Source organism: Bremia lactucae, linkage group LG6 (assembly GCF_004359215.1).
Source record: "Bremia lactucae strain SF5 linkage group LG6, whole genome shotgun sequence".
NCBI classification, from domain to species: domain Eukaryota; phylum Oomycota; class Peronosporomycetes; order Peronosporales; family Peronosporaceae; genus Bremia; species Bremia lactucae.
This window is the reverse complement of record NC_090615.1, coordinates 193,843-214,637: the sequence shown is the minus strand read 5'-3', so window position 1 is coordinate 214,637 and position 20,795 is coordinate 193,843. Positions and strand designations below refer to the sequence as shown.

Sequence of the window (20,795 nt, the reverse complement as noted above, 5' to 3'; positions counted from 1 at the left end):
TGGGCCACCAATAACTCTGGCTTATCGAGCCGTAGGTCTTTTCTCTACCGAGATGACTACCAAGGACAGTATCGTGTGCCTCATAGAAAATTCGGTATTTCAAATCCTCACCATGAGGAATAACGACACGCGAAGGGTCCGCGATGTCTGTGCAATAAAGCAAGAGGCCGTCATCGATAGAAAATCGATGTAACCTTGCACGCAAACGTGCCGGAAATTTAATACCTGAATCAGAGTTCTTTAAAGCTCGTAGCAGAGCTACACACTGTTCATCCTTGGCGTAGGCCGAACGAATTAATTCAGGAATCGGCGACGAAATAGTCGCTATATGAGGAAGCTCATAATCCGGCATCGGCCAAAGCATTCTGCTTGCCGGGCTTATACTTCACCTTGAAGTTGTATTCCGCGAAAAAGGATAGCCATCGGGCCACTCTCTGTGACAGGTGGGGAGACTTAGTCGCCGTGCGTAATGACGCGTGATCTGTATATATCACAAACGGCCAAGAGCCGAGCTGATGAAATCCGAATTTGACGAGAGCATGCTTCATAGCAAGTAACCCTTTTTCATAAATTGGGTAGTTCTTTTTCACAGCTTTCAGCTGTCTAGACTCAAACGCAATAACACGTTCACGCCCATCAACATCTGTTTGTAATAGAGCACTGCCAATGGCAAAATCTAATGCGTCACAGACGCACTGAAAGGTCAATTTGGGTTTGGCAGTGCAAAAATCGGGGCTTGGATAAGACTATCCTTAACTGCTCGAAATGCATTATTTTCGGTGCTAGTTCAGCACCATTCTGTATCCTTTTTAAGGAGATAAGAAAATGACCTAGCCATATCAGCGTTATTTTCGCTATATTTGTGTAATTAATTGGTGACACCCAACCACTTACGCAAATCCTTTTGGTTTTTAGGAACCGACCAATCTACTATGGCTTTTACCTTAGCGGAATCCTCTCTAAGGCCTCGCTTTCCAATGAAGCATCCTAAAAAAGGAATTTCATCTGCGCCAAAATGCATTTAGATGCATTGGCATACAATTTATTTGTGCGCATACACTCCAGCACTGCTCGCAAATGGTCTAAATGGCTGTACATCTCCGACCGACCCTGCTTCGCACGACTATGGACAAAAATGTCATCGAAAAAGGATGTGCATAACCTCGATGAGGGCGAAACAAATGTTGCCGGGGCGTTGGAAAGCCCTTGTGGCATAACAAGCCACTCCCATAACATGCCGCTTGGGGTGCTTACCGCTGTAAGCGGGATATCGCTAGCTCGTATGAGCAATTGGTAGTAACCATCGACTAAAACCAATGCTGTACATTGTATATCCCACCATATTTCTCTGAAGAAAATTATTTTTCGGAATGGGGGTTTGTGCTGGTATAGTGACAGCATTAAGCTTATTGTAAGCATGTACAATGCGCCATTTACCATTTAGCATTTGACACAAAAGTCGGTGTCGAATGAGGAGATTTGCTCCCTCGTAACAATCCAGCCTCGTGCTTATCACAAAAGAAATCGCCAATGACGTCACACTGCTCCCTGGTAAAGGCCATTGTCTTGTGACACAGTATTTGGTTCCCGGAACCACGTCAATTTTATGACGAACACCTCTGTCCGGAGGTAATACAGATGGTGGATTATTACATACCACATCTTAAAATTCCTTAATCATGGCATAAAGGGACCCGTAGGATCCTTAAGGATCGATGACCATTTTGCGCACAAAGTGTTCCTTTTGTGTCATCCAGGACAGCTTCATCTAGAAGTGACGATGAGTTCAACTCAATTGTTGGTCGAATGACCACCATTTCGATAAGTCGCCAGCCTTTAAGGCTCCACCGCACTCATCAATAGACATTTCGTCTAGCTCTAAAAGATCATGTAACAAAGGGATTGCGGCAAGGCTAGCTTCCCCCTCAACGTCACCGGTTACACCTTTTAGAAGCGTATGTAATTGCTCACTAGTATCACTTTGTGAGGGTATACACACTTAATGTCCATCCTGTCTTGGAGTGGAGACAATACGCCTCTTAGAAGCCGGGACATTCTTGTCCCCGCGTTTTTCAGCCTGTATTAGTTCTAACAAAACATGGTGTCTAGTTTGACATCCGACAAGGGGTTAGGTAACTCATCTTCCTTATCCAGTGAAAATTTATGTGTCGCTTCACGTGCATAGGAGGGTTTGACCCAAAATGCCCTGGCGAACCGCCAATAGTGTCACTATTGACACTCAGTATGGCGCCACCTCGGCCGACCACACTCGGTGGACTTAGACGTGCCACTTCACGTATCTCAGGGATATTGCACCCTTGAGGTCCTGGCGAACCGCCAACAGTATCACGACTGACACTCAGTATGATGCCACCCCGGCCGACCATACCCGGTGGCCTTAGACGTGCCACTCCACGCATTTCAGGGATATTGCACCCTTGATGATTCGGCATAAGCCAACAATGCTTTCAGCATTCAGTAAATCGTTATTACAACGAGTGTCACTCGACGGAGTACGTCCCGTTCCAATTCCACTTTCCGAGTCGGACTCAGAATTAATATTTCAACATTGGATTTATCGACTCAGACATTCCAATGTCTAAAACACTGACAGATTCATTCAATGAGCCGCGTTAATGGCGCTTTTGTTGCCTAGCAAAGGTGGGTTCATGACTCTCCAAAACTTTGCTAGAAACATTGCGTGTGGCGCCTAAGGTCTTAGACCTCCAATCGTTCCATGGCTCATGGTGTTCTAACCAGACCATACCAAGGATGAGATCATACCTCGAATCCAAAATAAGGACGAGAGAGCGTTCCATACTGTCAAAGTCCAGAAACTTTATACTTAAGTTCAATGGAACTTTGGAAACAGTGACACGAGTCCAATTCGCTAATCGAACAGTGATTGTATCACCTGCATGCGCTTTAAGCGCCTCATCATACTATTGACTTCCTTCAAGGGAAAGGCGTCAAGCATAATTACAAGACGCTCCTGAGTCAATTAAAATTAATTACGGCTTATCAAAGCCCTTTACAGTCGCTAGAGCGACTAGCAAGCCAGGCTTGTACTCTCGCCCCGTGCCATTAAGCTCCGAGTTAATTGGGGCTAGGCTCTGTTTATTCTCATCTCCTAGAGGATAAATAGAGTCTAGGTTTCCCCCAGTAGGGCGCCCCGCACCTACTGGGTATAAACGTTTTCCCGCACCGTACAAGATTTCTGGTATAGGACGGAGTTGGAGCTCTCTCGAGCTTTACGCAAATTTCGAAGAGGGCAGGTCGGACGTAAATGTTTCGTGCTTCCGCACATATAACATCTACGGATGGTCTTATGCTGTTCCACAGCTTCAAAAGCTTCTTCTCCTTCCTCAACGAGGCTTATATCCATGGGTTGCGCTCTATTAGGTGTTACCCTATGTGCTCGAATAGCTTGCTAAACAGGCGTACTAACGCGAGCATACTTAAATTCGAACTCGGCGCGTAGCGCTATGGCAACTGCCTCTTCGAACGTAGCCGGATGAGATCGGAATGATTCCGTCCGGGCAATGCCCTCATTGAGACCCCCCATAAAGATGGTTGCTACAATTGCTTCTTGCACCAGGTCTTGATGCATAGATGCAATGAGAGTTCTCAGCTCCTAAACAAAGTTCTCTAGGGTTCTTTGCCCTGTCGAGTCGCTGACAGCCGTGCTCGTATGCGAAGCCTGATCAGGCGGTGCAAACAAGCTAGTCAATTGCTGTTTTAGCGGATCCCGTGAGGTAAAGCGTCGTTTGTAGATATGCTGCACGTAAGTTCCCACTCCATGGCTCCTCAAGTTTTGAGCTTGTCATAAGCGGCGCGTTGCGCTTCTGACAATTCAGGAACCTCTTCCATTTTCGTGAGGGTTTAGTCTTGTAAAGACTCAGGCGTAGATTGACTACGAGTGCTACCAGTTGTAGCGGAGCAACCTCGCTCCTTAAGTCAGAGGAAGACTTTCAGACTCAGAGAGTCACTTAGTTCTATTGAACTAATGGGTTTTACAACATACCCTAGCTAAATTTAGAAATAGATTTTGGTCGCCAGAACTATATCTGGCGGCGACCACATTTGTTACCTATAATGAATAGGATTTAAGTAACTAACTATTTTAAAATTTGATAAAAGGGTATTTTACCGATTAAGTCAATGTACCACAACAGCGGTTCTCCAGCCGATGTGTGCCCCATTACACTAAGTATAGCGCCTCCTTTCGCATTGCACAATTGTGTTTCAAACGGGTTGAAACAGACTTAAGTCAAACAATCAATAAAGCTAATGTGTTGGAACTATTAAAGTCAAAATCAAATAAAGATAATTTTGTACTTCTTTATTTTTTTTCTCTTGTAGGAAATAATAATTGTTATTTCTCTTGTAGGAAATAATACTTATGGAACGGTACACCCCATTACACTTCAGCTCACTTGTCTGTTACGTTATCTATTTAACAATTTTAGGTATCTGTACGATTGAAATGGAGTCACTAAGTAAAGAGGTTTCGTTTATATCGATGGCAAGGCCTAGTACTTTTGCTCAATAGTCGAGCTAACAAAGCAATATTGAGACAAGCTAAGATTTGGCTGGTATTTCAAAATTTGTAGCTGCTTCTGAGTTCAATCCTTTCGATTTTCATACACTGCCTTCAGTAAAATGTAAAGTATGTCAAATAACAAGTAAGCACTTCACCACCTGTTGGTTTTCTATTAAGGCGGGATAAATGTTAGCTGAGAGCACCAACGTTTATGGTATCGATCATACGGCCTCGGTACAGTTGCAATTCTACAATTGCTCGCCAAGTTGACCCCTTGAGCTGATTGATCAACAAATTTTTGACTTGCCTGTGGTTTAGCTTTCTTCTGTAAGGTGTTTTATTTTTTGTGACTCACGTACTAACGCTCACGATTATGCCTAAAACATAGTGATAGTCGTAAAATCCTTTGAACGATTTTCAATCTTAAATTTCGTTTAGTGTGTGCAACGGTTGCTTTTGCGAAATGCTCGGAGTCTCTAACCATCTTAAATTTGGAAGTATGACCTTATCTCTAATATGAGGGCTGTCTCCATTAGATATGTCCAGAACGCTTCAACCTTTTTTAAACCGTCGCCAAGCGCTATAAAGCGCAGCTCGTCAACAGTGGGGGGTTTAGTTGGCTCATCCCGTTGCAAAGTTATTTCATTAAAGCTCGGATCTGTCTGCGTGATCATTCCCTCATGCTTTAAAGGTTGCTTGGACCCCTTCGGGATTCGCAAAGGTTCTACGTGGGGACACAGAGCAACTATTGCCACCAAAAAGGCCACGAAGCGGTCACGAAGACGCATTTTAATCACGTGCGATTGCTGAAGATCGCGAGAAATTTGACAAATGCGGTGATTGGGAAGTGATTTTTTGTCGATTACGCCGAACCAGACGCTTGCCCGGGCGTAATCAAAAGGGGGCATTTGCATTGTTCGTCAGTTATGCGGCATTGACTAGAGATATTTAAATCATATTCGCTCAGATCAGCCTGCAGCATCAGCTGTCGGGCAACCAACTCTGTGAGAACATCTTATAATACAGAGCAATGATATGCGCGTGCAGTAACACCCATAATTCTTGCTACCAACATTACTTTCATCATTTTATGATGCGACAAGTCTTGTCACCAAATCTTGCAAGGAATTAAATAGAAATTGATGTTCGCCATACGAGAAAGCAATTGCGATTCCGTGATATAAACCCGCACGATCTGGATCTCGGCAAATCGCGTCTATGCCGCTGCGGCCATCGCCTTGTTCATCCCTTTCTGCAAGGACGACCGTCTGAATATGTACGCAGGAGATAAATTTTATGTTGAATAGCTTCCGTCAGCTGACCCAAACAAGTTAGCATCTCGGCTTTTGGCGACCAGCTGATACAAGCGATTTGCACATTAAAAAAAAACGGAGCCACATCCTTTTCGGTGTAGGCACCTCCGTCTGTTTGAATCAATACTAGAGATTAATGACACCCCTTTATTTAGATCCTCAATCTATACCGAATTACACGAATCACCTTCTGCTAGTACTGATAACAATACTAATACTAGTCAACATGCATTGAAAACAGTAAATGTAACGGGATAAAGTTGCCCTAATATTACACAGTCCCGTTAAGTACACTTGGTGTACTTAAGGGGATGGTCAATTACTTAAATAAAGTAATACTCGGGTGTGGTTCACATTTGCGATGCACATAGGTGCATTCACATTAGGAGGGCTAGCGTCATCCGTTATGCGAGGTATCTAGAAAGATACGCTCGCAATACTTATTAGTGTTATCTACAGATATGACATTTTTGATTGGTAAACAAAGGTATTTATATTTAATGCAATTAAATATAAATCAGTCTGAAAATTACTTTATACTTAGTAAGTGCGCCCGAGGAACCAGATTATCGCTCCCGTGACAAAACTTTACTAGAGTACTTAGTGCGTTGGGTGAGATCGCTAAGGCGCCCACCACAACTACCTCACTGCACGCAAGAGAAGCCGGTCTCACCGCTTCCTCGCTGTGCTAGGGTGCGTGTCTAAGTAGAGCGTGGCCGCATTAGGAAGAGCCCGTCTACAGGAAAGGTGAGGTGCCTTAATCACTTCACGACACTAATGTGCAAAGGATGGTTGTAAGTAGCTAAGAAGTCTTAGCGACGAATGGTCAATACTTTGGTTTAAGTCTAGAGAAAAATATAAAAAAGTAAATCTTGATAATATATTACGTTCTTTCATGACGATCTTCTATCTACTAACTAAAACTATTCATAACTTACTATGTAAAGCGCCTCCTTGCGCTCCACCCAATCGTGTCTTGTAACGATTGGCGGGATTTTTCTAAATTAAATCAACAAATCAGCAGAGCTAATGTCTTGTTGCCTCCATATTACCGAATCTAGTAATATCCGAACTATTAAGTCTGTAGCGGAGCTACCTCGCTCCTTAAGTCAGAGGAAGACTTTTCGACTCAGAGAGTCTCTTAACTTTACAGAATTAATGGGTTTAACAACTCAGGCAGTCGTACAAGCTGCCTCTCTAGACAAATGGTGCAGCTTGTAGCGTGCACCGACTACGGTCCGCTTTCGAACCGCTCACGGAAAGTATCCAGTTTCTCATGCAAGCCTTGCGGCCTATGCTTTGCATATTATACTCAATTGTTTCCCAAGCTTGAAACAAAAGGAGTGACATCCTTTGCCCGCATCCATGTGCACCACCGATGCTGGAAGAAGGCATCGATGAAAAAATCAGTTTTGTCCTCCTAAGATTGTGAAGCCTGGCTAAGTCGAGCAACGGATAATGGTACCGATCGTTGCTCATACCAGACCAAAGATGTAGGTTGCTTTAGAGAGCAACCAAGGCTTCTTTCCGGGAGCAAACCGCGAAACACTGCGGTCGCTCTCCCTTTGGTTATGCTAACGTTAACGCTAACAATACCCTCAAAGTGATCCTTGGGCTCACTCCATTCCATTAAACTTTATAAGTACTAGTTCAAGGGATTCAGTTGTTCGTAATTTGATCCTTGGGCTCACTCCATTCCATTAAAGCTTTATAAGTACTAGTTCAAGGGATTCAGTTGTTCGTAAATTCAAGTGGCAACAAGTGCCCAAGAGTATAATATACCTTATAGAGGTTTCTATCCCATACAGATCACTGCGCAAGCCTTAAAAAGGCACTTAACGCTTTGAGATCAAAAGAAGAACTGTACATTATTTGAGCATTTAATCTTAAACCTCTTTCTAGCTAATTTAAAGAGATTTCGGCTGCCAGATTTATTTCTGGCGGCGACCACATTTGTTTCCCATCATACATGGTTTTGAGTAATTAATTATTCTAAAATTAGATAAAAGGGTCCTATACACATTAAGTAAATGTACCACAACAACGGTTTAACAACCGATAGGTGCCCCATTACACCCTCACCCATTAGATTGTTGACACCGAGTGACAACATTCGCTTCATTTCCTCTTTAAGGTTGGAACCTAAGCAGATGACTGTTCGGTTGTGTTAGTCTTTTCGTTGTCCCATGACAATCAAGACTCACAGACTCTTTGTACTTTCCTGGACAATGAGCGAATAATGGACTAAAAAGGTCATTCTCCATCAGAGAATGAGGCGAAAGATCGTCGCTCTTACACGCCATCTCCTCCGGAGGAACGTCGGCGGGCCCCGAATCCGTTCCCAGAACGTGGTGCCGCTGATGTCTTAACTGCATTGATCATAACTCAGGACCCTGAGTCCAACATCAACACGAATCCGCTCGATGAAGAGCAAGAGCGGGCAATCCTCATAAAAGAACAAGGCCGTCGTCGGGCTGCCCTGATTGCGAAAGCTAAAGCTCATAGGTAATATAGATTCAGTCCGCTTAGTGGGGACGAGTGTCTCAAAGAGATCGCGGGTCACAGCCTGGTTATCGGACCTCCGGGGACACGACGAGAATACCGGAGGAGATCGCAACTGGCGATGCTCTTCATGAGCGATACCTTACACCAAAGGTAATGACGCGAAGTCAGTATCTGACGCGTTTATGTGATCAAGCCTGTGGGCTTCGGTAACATCCATGAGAGAAATTTTGATCGTTTTGTTTCCAAACAAAAGAAGGAGTGAAAACGAAGTCTCATCTGAGAACTAGGTCCACCGGGTCCGCCGCCTCCGTAATATTTGTAATATTAGAGAGTCTGCGGATGTGGCTGATGTTCGTTTGGAACGGAAGCTTAGCTTCGATTTTACCAAGCTAAGGTCAAAGGCCACTTACGTTCGGCATTTATGCCACAAAACGAAGAAATATCTAGCCAATATTTCAGTGCTTCGGTTAACCGTACAACCATGGATCGAATTCGCACTGAGGTTATAGATCCACCTAATCCCACGTTTAGTGGTGGGAAGCGTCGTTTGATGCGAGTTGACCCTGAGCTTGGCGCTCAAAAATGTCAATGGTGTTAGAGCAATCTTGCCGAAGAGGTACCTCGAACTCCCAAGAGTTTTCAGAAGAGGGGTACCCTAGTCACTTCACCAGATACTGGTATTGGCTCTTACGACGACTTCGCTTTGGAAAGTTTTCTTCACGTGAATTTGAAGGTCCCTCCGCGCATCAAGCAGCACAGGAGAGGGCCGATATTTCGGCGGAAACATTTAATGCTCTACGGCACGAGGTGCAACTTCTTCGTGAGGTCCTTGCGTGGGTTAAGAGCTCAAGGCGGTTCAGAACCGTCTTTCGCTGCCTGAGTGTCAGCAACCTCGTTTAGAGGGCCAGCTGGACATTACGGTTAGGATTCGCCAATCTGCGGCGCGACCGCCTGTCTCGGCGCAAGCGCCTTTAGGTCCACATGGGAAGGGTCCCGATATGGCTTAAGCAAGTCAACGCAGAACACTGGTTGCGTACGCAGCTTGCTAGAAAGGTTTAGCGTGTGGAGCTAGGCCCTTCTTGGCCACGACCGTAAATGGTATAATAAAGTGCGGGAGCACTTTGGTCTTGAAGACCGCGGAAACCAAGTTAGTGGGTAGATTTTTAGCGATTAGTAAAACTCGGTCTCCGACCATATAAGAATTAATACAGCTTCTGCCTTTGGCATCTGCTTGTTCTTTTTGTTTGTCTTGGCTATCAGCCATCGTATCCCTTATGTGTCTTAAGACACTAAATCACGTCGCGAGAAACTCGCTTACTTGTTTCCGAACGGTAACAGAGCTGATACCAGCAAGCCTATCGGCTAATTTACCCCCATCAAGCCCTGAACCACGCAGTGGTATCGTTAATAGGACGCGTGGGTGGGTAAGACCGTTTATAGAACAGAGTATAGCCTGTGGAAACATGGACAGCTTTATTTAACGCAAACTCCACCACTGGGAGCATTGAGCTCCAGCGCTTTGGCGTCTGAGCACACACGCTGCGTAAAACGTCTTCGATGACGCGATTGACACGTTTAGTTTGACCATCGTTCTGCGGATGGTCCGCAGTGGACATTTCAAATCTAGTACCAAGCACTCGGAAAATTGATTTCCAGAATTTACCCGTGAAGCGGGGGTTTCGATCAGAGACAATTACCATTTTGAAACACGCGATCGATAAACAGCTTAGCTGTACCCTCTCCATCAATGGAATCCGGCACAGCCGCTAAGTGAGCCATTTTGCTCAATCGATCAACAAAGAGCACTGCCGGAGTTACCGGTCGAATCTTTCGGTAGACCGAAAAAAAAATCCACAGTAATGGACTCCCAAAACCCTATGGGAACGGAAAGATTGCCAGTGGCGCAGAAGCATGTGCCGATGGCTTAACTCGCTGTCGACTTTCGCATGTGCGAAAGTACGTGCTGACTCATTTATAAAGTTTGGGTCACTAATAAAATTGGCTTACAGAGCCGTTGGTCTTTTATCTACCGAGATGACCACCAAGGACGGTATCCTGTGCCTTATAGAAGATTTGGTACTTCAAATCATCATGATGAGGAGCAACGACACGCGGAGGATCCGCAGCGTCCGTGCAATAAAGCAACAGGTCGTTATCGATAGAAAATTTATGTAACCTTGCAAGCAAACGTGCCGAGAATTAAAAACTTGATTTAGTACTCTTCAGAGCTCGTAGCAGAGCTACACACTGTTCATCCTTGGCGTAAGCCGAACGGATGAATTCAGTAATAGGCGATACTATAGTCGCTACATGAGAGAGCTCATAAGATGGCCGGCATGATAACGCATCGGACAAAGCATTCTGCTTGCAAGGCTAATACTTCACCTCGAAGTTGTATTTCGCGAAAAAGGATAGCTGTCGGGCCATTCTCTGTGAGAGATGAGGCGACTTAGTCGCTGTGCGTAATGATGCGTGATCTGTATATATCACAAACGGCTTAGAACCGAGCAGACAAACTCTGAATTTGACGAGAGCATACTTCATATCAAGTAACCCTTTGTCATGAACTGGGTAGTTCTTTTCCACAGCTGTAAGCTGTCTGGACTCGAACGCATTAACACATTAACACCCATCAACATCTGTTTGTAACAGAGCACTGCCAATGACAGCATCCGAAGCGTCACAGAGCACTGCCAATGGCAACATCCGAAGCGTCACATAGGACACTGAAATGCCAATTTGGATTTGGCAGTGCTAGAATCGGGGCGTGGATAAGACTATCCTTACCTGCTTGAAAGCATTATGCTCTGTACTAGTTTAGCACCCATCCAAATCCTTTTTGGGGAGATTAGATAATGGCCTAGCCATATCAGCGTAATTTTCGCTATATTTGTGTAAATAATTTGACGAGACCGTTCCACTTACACAAATCCTTTGATTTTCTAGGAACAGGTCAATCTGCTATGTCTTTTACCTTAGCGAGATCCGCTCGAAGGCCTCGCTTCCCAATAAAGCACCCTAAGAAGGGAATTTCTTCTGCGCTAGATGCATTGGCATACAATTTATTTGTGCGCACACACTCGAAGCACTGCTCGCAAATCGTCGATGTAGTTTCCCACGTCCGTCTGGCTCTGTTCCGCACGACTGTGCACAAATATGTCAACAAAATTTGTATGTGCATAACCTCGATGAGGGAGGAACAGCTGCGTCACTAGACGATTAAATGTTGCCGGGGCGTTAGAAAGCCCTTGCGGCATAACCAAGCACTCCCGTAGCATACCGGTTGGTAAGCTAACCGCTGTAAGTGGAATACCGCTAGCTCGCATAAGGAGTTGGTAGTAACCATCGACTAAATCCAATGCTGTACATTGTACATACCACCATATTGTTCTGAAGAAAATCCTCTCTAGGAATGGGGATTTGTGCTGGTATATTGAAGGCATTAAGCTTATTATAAGTATGTACAATGCGCTATTTACCATTTAGCATTTGACACAAATGTCGGTGTCGAATGGGAAGATTTTCTCTCTCGTATCATTCGAGTCTAGTGCTTAGCACGAAAGTAATCGTCAATGACGTCACACCGTTCGTCGTTTGGTAAAGGCCACTATCTTGTGACCAGTATTCGGTTCGAGAAACCAAGTCAATTTCATGACGGACACCTCCATCCGAAGTAAAACCGGTGGTGGATTACTACATACATACCACATCTTGGAATTCCTTAATCAATGAATAAAATGGATCCATATAATCGTTAGGATCGATGACCCGATTCGCGCACTTGGTGCAGCTTTTGTGTCATCCAAGACAGCTTCGTCCAGATAGGACGATAAGTTTAAATCAATCGTAGGTCGAATGGCCACCATCTTCGATAAGTCGCCAGCCTTTAAGGCTCGACCTTACTCATCGATAGACATTTCGTCTAGCTCTAAAAGCATGTAGCGAAGGTTTTTCCGCAAGGCTAAGTTCTACCTCAATGTTACCGGTTACACCATTTACAAGCGTAAGTAATTGCTCACTCGCATCACTTTGGGTGGGTATAAACGCTCCGTGTTTCCCCTGTCTCGGAGTAGAGGCAATACGCCTCTTAGAGGCCGGGACATTCACGTTCCGAATATTCCAGCCTTTTTGGGTTCGATATCAGACATGGTGTCTAATACGAGATCCGACAAGGAGTTAGGTAACTCATTTTCTTATCTAGCGAACAATTACGAGTCCCATCACGTGTATTAGAAGGGTTTGGTCAAAATACCCTGTCGAACCGCCAATAGTGTCACCACTGACACTCAGTATGGTGCCACCTCGGCCGACCACACTATGTGGACTAAGACGTCCCACTCCACGTTTTTCAGAGACAATACACCTTGAATGACTCGGCCTTAGGCCATTAATGCTTTCAGCATTCAGTAAATCGTTATTGCAACGAGTGTCACTCGACGAAGAACGTGCCGTTCCACTCCCACTTTCTGAGTCGGACTCAGAATTAATGTTTTCAACATTGGATTTATCGACTCAGACATTCCAATGTCTAAAACACTGACAGATTCATTCAATGAGCCGCGTTAATGGCGCTTTTGTTGCCTAGCAAAGGTGGGTTCATGACTCTCCAAAACTTTGCTAGAAACATTGCGTGTGGCGCCAAAGGTCTTAGACATCCAATCGATCCATGGCTCATGGTGTTCTAACCAGGCCATACCAAGGATGAGATCATACCTTAAATTCCAAAATAAGGACGAGACAGCGTTCCTTTCTGTCAAAGCCACAAACTTTATGCCGAAGTTCAATGGAACTTTGGAAACAGTGACACGAGTCCCAGTCGCCAAGCGAACAGTGATTGTATCATTTCCATGTGCTTTAATCGCCTTAACGTATTGCTGACTTCCTTCAAGGGAAAGACGTGAAGCATAATTGCAAGACGCTCCTGAGTCAATTTAGGTTGACCACGGCTTATCAAAGCCCTTTAAAGTCGCTTGAGCGTCTAACAAGCGAGGCTTGTACTCACGCCCAGTGTCGTTACGTACCGAGCAAATTGGTGACAAGGTCATGTTTACTCTCACCTCCTAGAGGTTCAAAACGGCCTAGGTTTTCCCTAATAGACCGCCCCGCACCTTCTAAAAATCGACGTTTTCCCGCACCGTACAAGATTTCTGGTATAGGTTGGAGTTGGTGCTCTTTCGAGCTTTATGCGTATTGCGTAGGAGACAGGCCGGACGTAAGTGTTTCGTACTTCCGCACATACAACATCTACGGATGTTCTTGTGCTGTTTCACAGCTTGAAAAGCCTCTTCTCCTTTCTCAACGAGGCTTAGATCCATGGGTTTCGGTCTATTAGGTGCTGCCCTATGTGCTCGAAGAGCTTGTTTGCTAAACAGGCGTGCTGATGCCAGAAGTCTTAAATACGAACTCAGCGCTATGGCAACTGCCTCTTCGGAAGTAGCAGGATGAGATCGGAATAATTCCGTCGAGGGAACGCTCTCATTGAGACCCCCCATAAAGATGGTTACTACATTTGCTTCTTGCACCAAGTCTTGATGCATAGATGCAATGAGAGTTCTTAACTCCTGCACATTGTCCCCTAGGGTTCGTTTACCCTGTCGAGTCGCTGAAAGCCGTGCTCGTATGCGAAAAGCCTGATCAGGCGGTGCAAAGAAGCTAGTCAATTGCTGTTTTTGCGGATCCCATGAGGAAAAAGCTTCGTTTATAAACGTGCCACGTAAGTTTCCACTTCACGGCTCCTCCTCCGAGTTTGGAAATGTCCATAACCATCTTTTGCCGTTATGTTAAGAACAATGCGGAGTCAATGAACAACTCAGGTATAGAGATGTACCGGGTTGGCATAAATGCTGCGAAGCGATCAAGTACCTGGCCGATCAGGGAGGATTCATATCGCATGAAGGCTTCAAGCCTTGCATGCAGAACCTCTGGTCCCTGGGATGTAAGGAACTCTACATGTTCAAACCCAAATAAAAATTTGAGATAAGCTGCGCGTTGTGCCTCTTAAAATTTTGAAAACTCTTTCATTTCAGTGAAGGTTTAGTCTTGTAAAGACTAAGGCGGAGATTGTCTACGAGTGCTGTCAGGTGTAGCGGAGCTACCTCGCGCCTAAAGTTAGAGGAAGACATTTACTTTTAGAGAGTCTCGTAGCTCTACAGAACTAATAGGATTAGCAACTCAGGGAGTCGTACAAGCTATTAAAGCTTAATGAATCCTATTTTAAGAAATTCAGGGGCTCGTTGAACCATGTGGCAACTAGTGCCCAAGAGTATAATATACTTTAGAAAGGCGTCTATCTCTTATAGATCACTGCGCAAGCCTTAGCAAGGTACTTAACGCATAAAGATCAAAAGGGGAACTATACTATATTAATGTATTTAACCTATAACCTCACCATAGCTAATTTAAAAACAGTTTTCGGCCGCCGGATTTATATCTGGCGGCAACCACATTTGCTTTTCATAATAAATGGGATTTATGTAATTAAATATTCAAAATGGGATAAAGGTTATTTTACGCATGAAGTAAATGCACCGCAACAACGGTTCTCCAACCGATGTTAACTCTATTACAAAGTCAAAATCAAAGGGATAATCATTTTGTATTTGTAACGGCTTAAGTTGCCCTATGTTTTACAAACCCGTTAAGTACACCTTATGCACTTAACGGGATAGTCAATTACTTCATGTAAAGCACTCAAACCTGCCTCTTCGGTGTGGTGCGCAAAGTGACCCACCCTTGTATGTGATGCACATAGGTGTATTCACATTGGAAGGGATGATGGCTAGCATCGTCCGTAATCCGAGGCAATCAGAATAAATTTCTCGCGATGTAGGGATGCACATCTACAGAGGTGGCTTCCATTGATTGATAAAAAAAATTAGGTTTAATTCAATTAATTATAAATTAGTCTTAAGATTACTTTCTGCTCACGTAAAGCCGGCTTACCACTTCCGTGGCGACAATTTTACTAAGACTCTTAAATCGTTGGGTGCGATCGCTTAGGCCCCCACCAACTACATCACTGCACGTGAGAGAAGACGGTCAAATCATTCCTCACTGTGCTGAAGGTATGTGCGTAAGTAGCGAGTGGCTGCTATAGAAGCGCCCGCCTACCCTTGGTAGCACTAGTAGTCCTTCCCACGACCAGTCTCTTTGAGCTTATCAGTAAGGATGAGCCTCGATATCGATTGGGCTTATTTCCACACCTCTCCGAACATAATCGAAAGGAGGTAGAGCACTTGGCACATGGACTTAGCGAGCAAGTCCTGGCCAGGCTCTCGAGCAGTCCACCTGAGCAACATATTGCTCAGTTAAGGTAGTTTGAAGCGTTCGTGCTCGGAGAGCAGAGAGCCGCTTCCGTGGCACACAGCCATGCTGCGGCGGAGTCTGTCACTAAGACTCAGGATGAGCTTAGGCGTGAGCAGGCTCGGAGCCAGGATCTCGACAGGACTGTTAAGATGCTTTCTGCCCGGCCGCTTCAGTTGAGGCCCATTCAGATGGACCCGCTCAAGTTCGATGGAACCGCAGCACACGATTGTCCACTGGCTGCTAGCTGAAGAGCAATGCGGTGTGGCGCAGCTTATCGAGGACGACGCCCGGATGTTATGTCAGATTTGCGTGGCAAGGCCTCAGAGAGGGCTTTGGCGGTGCTTATGGTGGGCGTTGAGGCGTTCCCTCCATGGGTAAGGTTTAAAGGTAAAGATTCGCTGCTTTTATTAACCGCCGAACAAAAAAGTGTTGCTTCAGGCGCTTCTCTGGCGCGACAGGCAAAGCGATCCCTGCAAGAATATGTGCGGGAGATGCGCTCGGTCGCTGTCGACGTCCATTAGTGTGAGTCTGATTCGAAAGTACATTAAGGTTCCCACGTTTATGAGCGGACTGCGGCATGGCCCATCGGAACAGGCCCTTTTGAAAAAGGTGGCATCGACGATGGACCAGGAAATCCAAATTGTCTTGGTTAAGGAGCAATTCTTCAGCAGAGTCTCGACGACTGCTTGGTATAAGCCGTTAGCCGAGAGGTCATATGCCACTCCTATGGAATTGGACATAACAGGCGCAGTCTGCAACAAGTGCGGCAAGCGCGGCCATATGATGGCTTGCTGCTGTGCCAGAGTACCTGCTGTGCCAGAGTCTCTGCTGTGCCAGAGTCTCTGCTGTGCCAGAGTCCCTGCTAGGCTAAGACGCTCTGCAAGATTACTCCCTACCCGATGGGTGATCGCAAGACCAGGCGTGCAAGACGCGTGAGTTCTGCAACAACCACTGAAATTTTGTGGAATGCAGGAGCGCAGTAGGGGCGGGATGCCCTCCTGCCGCGAACTCTGAAGATTTGCCTACAGTCAGTATAATCGATTAAAAGGGTAGCATAGTCTATGAGGTGTCGAGTTTTCAGACCTCAACCCTGCTGGTCTATAGCTTATGAGTACGAGGCTATGCCCATGTGATGACCCTTCATGTTGATTCGGGTGCATCACACAATTTTGTGAACCTCGCAGCTCTAAAACAGAGACCGGTGGTATTTGACTCGCTCTGACAGGACGGCAAGCGAGAAGAGAGGATTGCTCGTTTAGCGAACGTTAAATCTGAGGGAGTTCAAGTTGAACTCGACTTCAATTTTAGTGACTTTTCTGTCGAGAGAAGTTTACAGTGCTAAGCATGGAGAGTCCGTATGAACTCATCCTAGGCATGCCATGGTTGGTAAGACATTAGCCATATATAGACTGACACACACGCACAGTTGTCAACTCTACGCAGGACTATGGAAAGGATGTGCGTCTGCGAAAGACCGATGCAACCGACGCCACGTGTAACATAGTTGAAAAAGCGTTACCGGAATGTTAAATGTCACCAAGTCCTACGCAGTTCCGAGACTGGTGCATGAATAGACGATGATAAGTTATCATGCGCTCAAAAGTCCTGCACAGAGCCGAGAGCCTATAACAGTGAATAGCGAGATGACAAGAAGTTAAACTTTGCAAAAACCGGTTTGGAGCCTAAAGTCTGATGGAATTGGAAGGGATACGTTAGCCAAGATAGCAACGGCACCACAACCCAGTCAAAGTTCGTGGTACTTGCAAAACGAGTGCTCGACAAATCAGACGATCAAACGCACATCAAAACGATTAAACTTTGGATCGGTCCTTAAAGAGGACGAGCAATCGAACGAGGTCTTCGAGGCAGAAAGAAAAAATAGAATAGGCATCCTTAGTTGAGGTGATCCAGCACGACTTGAAATCTTGCCGAGGAGATTGTACAACTCCCCTAAATGTCCTGGATGTGTACTGTCCGAATACAGGAAACAAAAGATCCACGAAGTAGTCGCACCATTTCCAGAAGAGAACTTAGTAGACTATTGGTCGTCGTCCAAAATAGACGAGAGCGTCATAGAAGCGGACAAAAAGAAAAAAAATTGTTGCTGAGGGCTGGGATGCCGTGAGAGACAGCCCGTTTTTAAATTTCTCTGTAAACATCGTGATGTGTTCCCAGAAGATATTGATCCGCCAACCTGCCGATTGGAGAATCGTGCACAATCTGATTTAAAACCTGGCTTAAAGTATTGTGTGACCAGGAAATTGCCGTTGCCAAAAGAACTAGTCGACTATATCGATGAGTTCTTCGGCAACCGAGCCAAGGCTGGGCATGTACGTGAGAGCAAGTCGCCTCACTGCAGCCGGACCTGCACAACGCCACATGAATTCCGATTCGAAAATTAGTCGGTTGATTTATTCGAATGCAGCACGACCGGGATTTGGGAAACAAGGCCAAGGGATTTGTTCTGAACCATCCACTAATTATAGGCTCCATAATTATTATGGACGTATGGACGTCAATAGGTCTGACACACTAGTTCCATCCGCACGGAGCCATTCTGATAGAGGTGGCATTGGTAGTATGCCACTCGTCATATAGCCACGTTCGATATGACGGGCTTGATACACCGTCTGGACACGTTCACGTGTCGTCGGTTGAGCTTTACGTTCAGGCTCTTCTGCGTCAGACCCATTGTGTAGATGGTTTGAACGATAGGTGTCGTGAATTTTTCTAACTGAGAAGCAACTGCACCTTTATGGGCAGCACTCTCGTGAATGGTCGCTGCGCTAGCTAGCGCAGACGACGAGACAGTTGCTTTGTTGACGATTGGCAAGTTGGCCTTTGCAACGTAAGGCGTCTCCATGTAATGAGCAATGGGTGAAGTCGGGATAGGCATAAACCGCCATCATCCTTCCTCATTAGCTCGCTGTGCTCATCACAACTATGAAGCGATGGCAGCGGGGTCGACGCATTGTAGCCAACAATAAGTGACGGATCTACATCCTCACTGGCAAGTTGAATGGATGTTTAAGCTCAGTTAATAGCGTGACAGCAGCGTCTGTCGGCGTTGAAATTGTGTCACTAGGAGCTGGCAGCATTTCATCGCTGCGCGTAAGTTTCGTGCGTAATAGTGTGGGTGTCTTTGCAGATGACCCCATCAGCTCGCTCCTTTAAGGTGGCATGTCAGGCACCATGTGATGACAAAGATGTACACACACTGGTCGCTTAGGGTGATTGAGATGACTAAAAGCGGCGCAAAAAGCAACTCGCTTTCCCTCGTTCCTTCCGTTGACGAATTACAAAATGTGAAATATGTACTCAAAGAGGGGCGGGGAGTGTAGCGTGCTAAAGTTGCTTTATGTTACACAAACCTGATCTGTACACGCTATGTTCTTAACGGGATGTCGCTTACTTCATGTAAAGTACTTAGACCTGCCACGTGGGTGTGGTGCACAAAGTGACCTACCCTTGTGTTTGTGATGCACATAGGTGTATTCACATTGGAAGGGATGACGGCCAGCGTCATCCGTATCCGAGGTATTCGAATAATACTCTCGCAATGGAGGAATGTACATCTACATCTTCAGAGGTGGCATCTATTGGTTGGTTAAAGTGTTTATACTTAATTTGCTTAAAATGGAAATAAGACTTAGCATTACTTCCTAGATTACAAGTGCGCACGTGAAGCCGGGATTCCGCTTCCGTGACGACACTTGTACAAAGGTACTTAGTGCATTGGGTGAGGTTGCTAAGGCGCCCACTAATTACCTCACTGCATGTGTGTAAGTAGAGCGTGGCTACTATAATAGCGCCCACCTACAGTACCTATTAATTTGTTTCCTCGTATAGGAAATAATACTTTTTATCCTCTCATAGGAAAAAAATATTCATGTATCGGGACACCCCGTTACACCACCCCCCAACTAAAGTCACTATAGTGAGATTTATTGAGTGGCAAAAAGTACTATCGTGTCCATCTCTGAAAATAAGCACTTGTTGTCTATATTCCAATACCAACTTTTAAATACGAACGGTATCAAAACCCATGCGCGTGGCCTGTGAAAGCGCGAAGCTGGCAGCTTCACGACTCAGTATAGTTGCTAGTGGCACAAATCTTTCAGTAGACCCTCATGCGTCTAATAGGTAGAGTTCGTCTCCTCCTTCTTCAATGGGAGAGTGACTGGTACGACCCGGCGTCATCGTCCGACTCGGTGACCACTGTGACGGCCTCCGGTTCGCCCGAGGCCGCACGGTAAATACTAAGGGCTCTGACGTGACAAATAAAGAGGTAATGTCGACGTCGTTTAACATGACAGACCTTTTGGTGTGAAGTCATCTTACGATGAATCCATGGGAGTCTGGTGATGTCAAAATGCATCACCAGGACGGAACGAAGTTATCGTAAAGGTCACTTCGATAAGAATGCTGCTAGTGATGCTAGATTGCAACACTAGGTACGAACTTAATTAAAGATATCGTCGACCATAAATGTCAGCTTAATGCTAAATTGACCAACGGGAGAGAGACCGCAATTCGTAGCGGCTTGCTCTCGAAGTTGTACTCTCCGGGCAACCTTAATTTTTGGGGTCCGTATGACCAACTCCTCGCTACAAAATTTTGCTGTTCGACTCATCCAGGCTTCACAAGCCTTGTGCGCACGAAATAGAATTCTTTATCGATGCCTCTTTCCGGAGTCGATGGTACACCTGCAAGCGTGCAAAGAATGTAGCTTCTTAATTTAAAGGTTGTGAAGGATTCGTATAGAATGTGCAAAGCCTAGGCCGCGACGCCTGGCTTGACATACTGGTTGCTTCCCGTAGCCGGTGAATGACGGACCGCAGTCGGTGCACACTACAAGCTCCAACGTTTGTAGGCTTGTCTCTCGGGGGGCTCATGTCTTTGCTGCTTTGTGGGTGCAGCCATGCCTTTAAGGAAGGTTTACTGACTTAAAGATCTTATTAAAGGACGCGCACCTCTTCTGAGCTGCGCGAAGGGATATGACAATCAACAAACAGTCAACGAGCACGTTACGTGCTCGTTCTCCGATAGACCCTCTAAGGAAGAAGACGGGTGTCGGCGTAATGTCAGATGAGACCTGCGAGATACATCATTAGTGTTGACGATGCACA

At 45.5% G+C, this 20,795-nt stretch overlaps 1 protein-coding gene across 1 annotated transcript; it reads right to left on the bottom strand.

Moving 5' to 3' along the window:
- Positions 1–5,028: 5,028 nt before the first annotated feature.
- On the bottom strand, positions 5,029–5,457 carry CCR75_005040 (uncharacterized protein; the record flags this gene model as incomplete). The annotated part of the gene is made up of 1 exon (XM_067963125.1): positions 5,029–5,457. The coding sequence occupies one exon, from the start codon at positions 5,455–5,457 to the stop codon at positions 5,029–5,031; it is 429 nt and encodes a 142-aa protein (XP_067819007.1).
- Between the last annotated feature and the right edge of the window lie 15,338 nt (positions 5,458–20,795).